At 38.0% G+C, this 7,815-nt stretch overlaps 1 protein-coding gene across 1 annotated transcript in view; it reads right to left on the reverse strand.

The window, feature by feature from the left end:
- Window positions 1-7,815, reverse strand: part of LOC309557376 (bile salt export pump-like) — a 110,874-nt gene that overhangs the window by 33,298 nt on the left and 69,761 nt on the right. Inside the window, exons 16-18 of the mRNA XM_082260067.1 lie at window positions 7,181-7,351; window positions 5,822-6,023; window positions 866-947 (exon numbers count right to left, since the gene is read on the reverse strand). Of these exons, the coding sequence (XP_082116193.1) occupies window positions 866-947; window positions 5,822-6,023; window positions 7,181-7,351 (455 nt within the window). The remainder of the gene's footprint in view (window positions 1-865; window positions 948-5,821; window positions 6,024-7,180; window positions 7,352-7,815) is intronic.

The following is a 7,815-nucleotide window of genomic DNA, read 5'->3' on the forward strand; positions in this document are numbered from 1 at the left end:
AAATAAAAAACACAGAGGTTATCAAATACCACCAAAAGTAAGCTATTTGTGGGGGAAAAAAAATTACATAAATTTTTGAGTACATCGTTGTATGATCGTGCAATTGTCAGGTAAAATAACGCAGTGCAGTATCGCAAAAAATTGCTTGGTCATGAGGTGGGTAAAGCTTCCGGAGGTCAAGTGGTTAAGGAAAAAAACTTTTTGGCTTTAAAACCACTTTAAACCTTTAGGCAGAATCTCATCGAAAATCAAAGCAGGAAATTACATTTTTGAAGGCACTCTTTACACCAACTGTGTACAGAATGCATTCAGGTAATCATATTGCATTGAGTTTTACAGAAAAATTATAGCGGCTGCAGATAAAAATGGAAAGATAATTTTTAATAACATTTATTATCTTTTTGCTTTTTTTTTCATCTAAAGCTGCGTGAAGTTGCGTAAAGGTACATGAACAATAAAATGCTTATTGTAGATGAAAGCATTAGTCTTTTAGCATATACATAAGTCTAACATGTAATAGATTCTTTAGGGCCAGTCTTCTGACGTCTGTGGACATTTCCTTACGTAAACTACCATAATGTATAATTGTACCTATCTTAAATGTGACCTTTCAGTATATACCTTTCTAAAACAACACTGCCATTACCTAGGTATTATTGTAAGTTATCAGGTATCAGACATCACAATTTATCATTGTCACAAGAGCCTAAGTTATGTATACATAAATAATCAATTTTAGAGAGTTTATTCATCAGCAATTCCTAAATATACCAATTATCACTGTTGTGCACCTAATTAACATACGTCTCCCTGTTTACTATTCAAGCAGCCTGTGAACTTTACAAAACCCATTTGTTGATAATACCGTAAGCTGGCTTGATAGCTGCCTCTTTTTAAAGGTTGAAGCGTCTCCAGTTTAGGCTCTTCAAATTCTTTGTTCTCCTTTTCTAAAAAAAAATAACATGCAAAAATGAACAATCATTTAATAGGCAAAGCAGGAATTTGAACTACATGTTTAATTAAAAAATTGAAGAAAGAAGACAGCTATCACAATATAGCAGTTTTATCAAATTCCCAATAAATAAAAATACTACAAAAAGTAAAATATTTTAAAAAGTTAAGTAGTAGATTTGTATTTTCTCTTCATCCAGTCTAGGTTTGAAGGAACAATTCCCAGCGTTTAAAGCCCAAGTCTAGGAAACTTTAAAAAAATCCCTTGTTCATTCAGGTCTAGGGGACACAGAAAAATAAGAATTACGTACCTGATCCTCAGCTTCTTTGTACTGCCAGAACGGTCCCTGCAGCATCTTCTCCCCCTACACTCCAGAAGTCTAAGGTCCTGATATCATCAAGACTAATGCAGGATCCATTGCCCTACACTCGACATGTTGACACTGAGGGACAGTCAACTACCGCAGCATGGGGGAGCATGGAGGAGGGACAATCCTCTGCCAGGAGAGCAGAGGATCAGGTATGTAAAGGTGGATCTCCTCTCCCCTAGACAAAATGAGCAGCTAACCCTTGCAGTGTGGACATAACCAGACCACAAGTGATAATTCTAAAGTTCTAAAGAGTTGGGCTTTAAAGTACGGCTAAAACCAAAACTTTACTTTGTGTGGTTTTAGATGCAGTTGGTAAGGGTTAAAACCACTGTCTGTGTTTATGTTTTGCTATCTTTGTGCCAAAGTGGTGGATTGCCTTTTCTTTCTGCCCTGTACACACAACATTAAATAAGAGGAAATCTCTTCAAATCTCTCTCGGTTTTCCTCAAGTATCCCTATTGGAAGACCTCTACTTCTTTTAGTTTTGGTGACAACTCAAAATTTTAGATTTTTCCACACTTTCAGTCCCAGTGAAAATGGTTATTAGGACATATAGAGACAGTGAATTTCTGCAGCTGGAACATAGACAGTAGAACAATATCCCTCATCGCTCTATCCAAAATGTAACAAAAGGGTTTGCTACAACAAAACTTTAAAGTTTATACAGTATAGCCCATTGTATGTCATCATAATGTATGACTACTTTTTGTTGCTAAAATCTTAAAGCTGATCTCCAGCCTTAGTTTGAGTTTAAATAGTTATTTCGGTCCAAGTTGGCCCAAACAAGCTATTTATCCCACTAGCTGAGGCTACATACAGCACTGTTCCAGGGTACAACGCAAGACCTTCCTCACACCCGGAACAAAACAGCGTCGGTCTGAGCAGGGCTCAGCCATTCATAAGCAGCTTTGTATTCTATCAATGAATACAAAGTTTCCTCTGATTGGCTGAGTCAGAGATTGCAACATCATCAGCCCGCCTTTCTGACTCATTCATTGATATAATACAAAGCTGCCTATGAATGGCTGAGCACCACTCAGACCAATACTATTTTGTTCTGGGTGTGAGACAGGAAGGTCTCATCTCACACCTGAAATACAATGCTGTATACTTAATGTAGCCTCAGCTACATGGAGTTTATACAGCACACCCAGTAGATGCACATGTTAGTGAGGGAAATAGTTTGGGCCAGCTTGGCTTGAATAAACTAGGTAAACTGAAACTAAAGCTGGAGATTAGCTTTAAAATAACTTTTTAAAAAAAATGTTTTTTTTTGCCATTATGCTGGCCACACATTAGTAAACTTTTGAACAAACATTCATCCAAAAATGTTTTGAACATTCGATGCCTGGATGAATGTTGTTTGAAAGTGCTTAAACATTTCCGGCCAACATTCAGCCAGTATGTATAGCAGCCTGTCGGACAGAAGCCAGTCTAACTTCCAGCTTCTGTTAAAGGGCATGCTGACAAACCACCAGTTGATCGGCATCCGATCAGTGTTCTTTTCCCCTCTGTCAGAACACAGCAGGGAGATTGCTGTACTAACATTGCATAGTTTGCACAGTGGCTCCTCCTGCTGGGTTGAATGAAAAAAAATGAATAGTGTGTACCAGGCATTACACTGATTACTCATTACTAAGTGCAGTAGGTCTAATCCTGGTGCCTATTGGACTGAGCTGGCATACTTAGTAACATTGCAAAACTACTGTAACAGGAAAGATGAGATAAAGCTATAAAATAGAGGTTTTGCATAAAATATGAAAATAGAGCCACAACAGCTATGTGAGCCATTGCATATCTATTTTGGGAGTACAGTTGGGCTTTAAGATAAATGATGATTTTGGCATTACTAAAACAAAGCACATTATTCCAGCAAATCATGGTATTAATTATTCCTTTTAACAGTTTCCCAGCAATATGACAAACATTCTGAATATAACTCCCAAAATGAGCCAAAAATATGTCATAGAGATGACAGCGGGCACTAAACTGATGTGGAGAATTAATTGTAATATTCCTGAAAATGAATGACCCCACTTGTTACTGTCAAGTTTATGTAAACTCTGAATTTAGGTCTGTTTTATAGCTACACAAAAAGAGATCAATTTAAGAGGATAGTGATATATTAACAAACATAAACATACCTATTAGAGGCATAGGGCACTCCAGAAGGACCCGCAGTTAATGTTCCCAGGTTCTTTCCCTAACCAGTGCAATGCAGCTATGTACACCATTGTCATTCATCCATTCTTGGCTCAGTAAACAGTCTAAGAATGTCTTATGTTCTTTTATTGCTGGTAAACTGTGAGATGGATAATCATACAGGAAAGCAATCCACAACTCCATACATGCTCTTAAAATTCTTGAATTTATTGATCCTCCACAAAACTCATAATTTCATTACAGCAGTTGACACGTTTTAGCCTTGTCAGCCTCATTCATTGGTTATTAATAAGGCCAACAAGGCTGAAACACGTCAACAGCTGTACTGATATTATGAGTTTAGTGGAGGATCAATAAATTCAAGAATTTGAGAGGATGTACAGAGTTGTGGATAGTTTTCCTGTATGATTATGCTCACAGCTGTTTATCACGCACCTGTCAGCTCAGAAGAATTGTTATACATCATTGGGTTGTAGCACCACATCTACTGACATACAAACTTGGAGAGGGGTTTTGAGAATGATGTAGGATACCCCAAAATAAAACAGATTGCCAACAGAGGTCACTTTTATCTGGATGTTAGTGCTAATAATTCCCAAGGGAATTATAATCAGCTAGGACAGTCAGTATGTGCACAGCTGGGAACCATCCATCCAAAAATGTAGCAAGGAGGACTAAGGTAGCCCATGTTTCCCAGCCTAAGACCGAAAGAACTCCAGTTCAAAAGAGGAGACTTTACTTACAGGGTCCCAAAGTGTATGTAGTTAATAAGCACCACCTCAACAAAAGTCCAGCGTCGAGCCCATGAGTGATCCAGGAAAAGCCCCTGGAGCTCACAGATCTATTTCCTCACAGGAAAAAAGACCCCCTTCTCTGGGCTCAACGCCTATTTAACAAGAGGCCATCCACCGTCTGGGCACACCACCACAGAGACTGGATAGGCCCTACAAAGAATTTAAGTCAGGAATTTGAATCCTCCCTAATCTCCATAAGCTTCTCCCAGAGTCATGGGGAAGTAATCAAACTCTAGATTCTAGAGTCCTGAGCAGACCAAAGTAAACATCTCTTGTTTCTGTGGCTGCTGCAGAAGCCCCATAGTAAGTTTATCCAACAGCCTATGTATGAGGGTGCTACAGCTGTAACAAGAGGAGCCTGTGACACTTCTGATTTTACATTCATGTGACCCAAAGCTGCTATAGCTGTACACCTGGTGTACTAAGGTCAGATTTCTCTTTGGTTAAAATGAAAATAGGAAATCTGCTGATTTATATATATTTATTTATGTTGCAGGTCATGTCAACTACTACTGGGCTTAGATCACATAACCTGGACATAGTGTACCCTATGGTTAGCTCAAATGAATGTGCAATTGCAAGCTTTACGTGACTCTTGAGCTACTAATGATATCCAGTTAACACAGAAACTGTGCTAAAATCCAAGAATGCACTCAGTTTACCTTAATTGAAGTCCTGCTGAATAGGCACAATAAAACTCCATACAGGATTATTAAAGTTTACCTAAATGCAGAGGAATACGAATGCTTGTCAGTTTTTTTTCTTTTGCTATCTGTGCCTCCGATAAGGAGATTCACCCTCTCTAATTATCCTGTTTACTATTATCATTGAAAGTGAACGTAAAAGAAAATCCAACATTTTGGGTTGTCCCCAGAAAAGTAATAGAGGGGATATCTTCTGATGGGGACACTAGTTCTGGTGATCTATGGGTTCCCAAGGAATTTTCTGAATTTGCAGGATTTCCTCTCACTTTCTGTTTGCCTATGGGACAGGAAGTGAAGGGAAATCTCTGCAATGGGACACAGATGGTATTATAATCCTCCCTTGCTCTATCCAAAATAGAAAAAAGTTTTGTCCATAGTTTTACTTTAAGAGGACAGTAGCTTTACACTTTCTGAAGCCTGTGCAATGCTTTCTGTGTAATGCAGTAAGGAAGGTGTTCCAGCATTACCAGCAGCCAGGTTCCAGGATCACATCATAGTAAAGGAAATTGAGAAATCCTTGACAAAAATGATCTACTTAGCAGGTCACTGCTCTCTAGGCATAGTGTTGTTTAATAAGTGTAATATGTAACACCCTTTCTAATAATTGGATATATTGGTGAATATTGTCAAGGCACTGTGGTATTAGAATGAAAGAAGAACGACACATAGATTTGTAGGGAAACCCCTAAGTTCCGGCATATTAATTTGCCTGCTGTCCTGCATCTCTAGGACCAGGCATGTTGTGTTTGTCCCAAATCCAATCTTTAACCCAAATAACCAAGTGAAGTATTTAATATTAGTTAGACATGATAGAAATTCATGAGAAAGCATTGCATACCTTGTTTCTCCATTTCAGTCAGAGCTTTATCGCCTTGACTTTGTAACGTCACCAAGGTAAAATAGACTCCTTTTCTCTCAAGCAATTCATCGTGTGTTCCTCTTTCCACAGCTCTTCCATGTTCAAAGCCAATAATTATATCTGCATTTTTGATGGTGGACAAACGATGAGCAATAGAAATGGTGGTGCGACCAAAACGAACCTAAACATAAAATGTAAGCAATAAGTTCTCAACTCAGTGTGCAACAGGGTCTCTTTGATAGCTAGGAGCTCTCATGGGTCGATGCTAAAAACTCCAGGATTTGAGGTTGTCCCAGTTTCCTAGAGTTTCTGCCCTAAAATTAAAATTAAAATTTTACTTTTGACTTGATTGATCTTGCTTTTAATATATCTGTATCTTTAGCTTCCACATATAAATATACTATACTTTTAAAGATATCTGGGGCTCGTTTACTGTGGATGCAATAAAATCTCATGACGGAGAAAAAAATGTGTAATTTAATTCACTTGTAATGCACAGTGAATTAAAATTAAAATCTTACCTTTGACTTGATTGATCTTGCTTTTAATATATCTGTATCTTTAGCTTCCACATATAAATATACTATACTTTTAAAGATACCTGGGCTAGTTTACTGTGGATGCAATAAAATCTCATGACAGAGAAAAAACATTTAAAGATGATCTCCAGTTTCATGGAAAAGCAGGGGGCTTTTGATAATCTTAAATACATCCAATTGACACTTTTATCTAGTTTTTGAAAAGAACAGGCTGTGGCATTATGGATGATGAGTATTTTTGTAGTCCAAAGCCCTCTATCTGTTAGAAGCATAGAAAACTCAAACCGTGCCACACATTGGGGTTGATTTACTAAAGGCAAATCCACTGTGCACTACAAGTGCAATAGGAAGTGCAGTCGCTGTTGATCTGAGGGGAAGCTCTACTGATTTCTATCATCCAATCATGTACAAGCAAAAATGCTGTTTTTTATTTTCCTTGCATGCCCCCCCTCAGATCTACAGCGACTGCACTTTCAAGTGCACTTGCAGTGCACTTGTAATGCACAGTGAATTTTCCATTAGTAAATAAACTCCATTGTCATTTACATTTTACAATGCATTACCATGGTCTACTATAGAAGCAGCAGAATGTGCAGTGAAAGAGATTTTTTCTGAAGAAACACAACATTTATTGTGTGTATACTGGGCCCCATGTGATTCAGCACCCCACAGTATTTAAATGGGCTGCTATAGCTGAACCAATGGCTCTTTTTTGCTCAAGAAAATTAATTTTATTGTTCTTCAAATGGGTTTAAAGTTAGTTCATGCACACTCGTAGTTAATTTCAAGGATAAAACACCTTATCAAGAGCTTCTTGGACAGTAGCTTCACTCTCATTATCCAGAGCGGATGTGGCCATGTCAAGAAGAAGGATTCTGGGATTTCTAACCAGAGCCCGAGCAATGGCGATTCTCTGCTTCTGTCCTCCACTCATCTGCCCACCTCCTTCTCCAACAAGGGTGTCAAATTGCTGGGAATACAAAAAAAAAGACGGTAATAAGAGAAACCTGTCAATCCTCACTAAAAATGAATGCATAAATAATCACAATGTTTTTTTATAATAAGAAAATATTCTCCTGCTACCATTAATTTTTTAATAATCTGTGCACACGTGTCAAAAATGCACATTTGTCTCTCTTCATGTTTTTTCCATCTGCTAGAGGTTAGGGATTCTCCACTTCTCTCTTCAGGGTAGAAAAATATGTACAAACAATACAAGCCAACGAAGGGAGCACTTTGGCAAACACAAACAATCCGTGACTGTGTCTCCATGGTCCAAATAGCTCTGAGTGTACATTATGGCCTCCATTCCTAAAAGTTATATGCTGTTCACTAGAATTTCAAATTTTGGCTTCTGTGTGCAAGAACCTAAGGCTGGCATTGGGTTATCATCAAGAATATTTTATTATGTCACACTGACATATACTGGGTGGC

The sequence above is a fragment of the Pelophylax lessonae genome (assembly GCF_965119305.1).
Source record: "Pelophylax lessonae genome assembly, chromosome: 6".
Taxonomy (NCBI): Eukaryota; Metazoa; Chordata; class Amphibia; order Anura; family Ranidae; genus Pelophylax; species Pelophylax lessonae.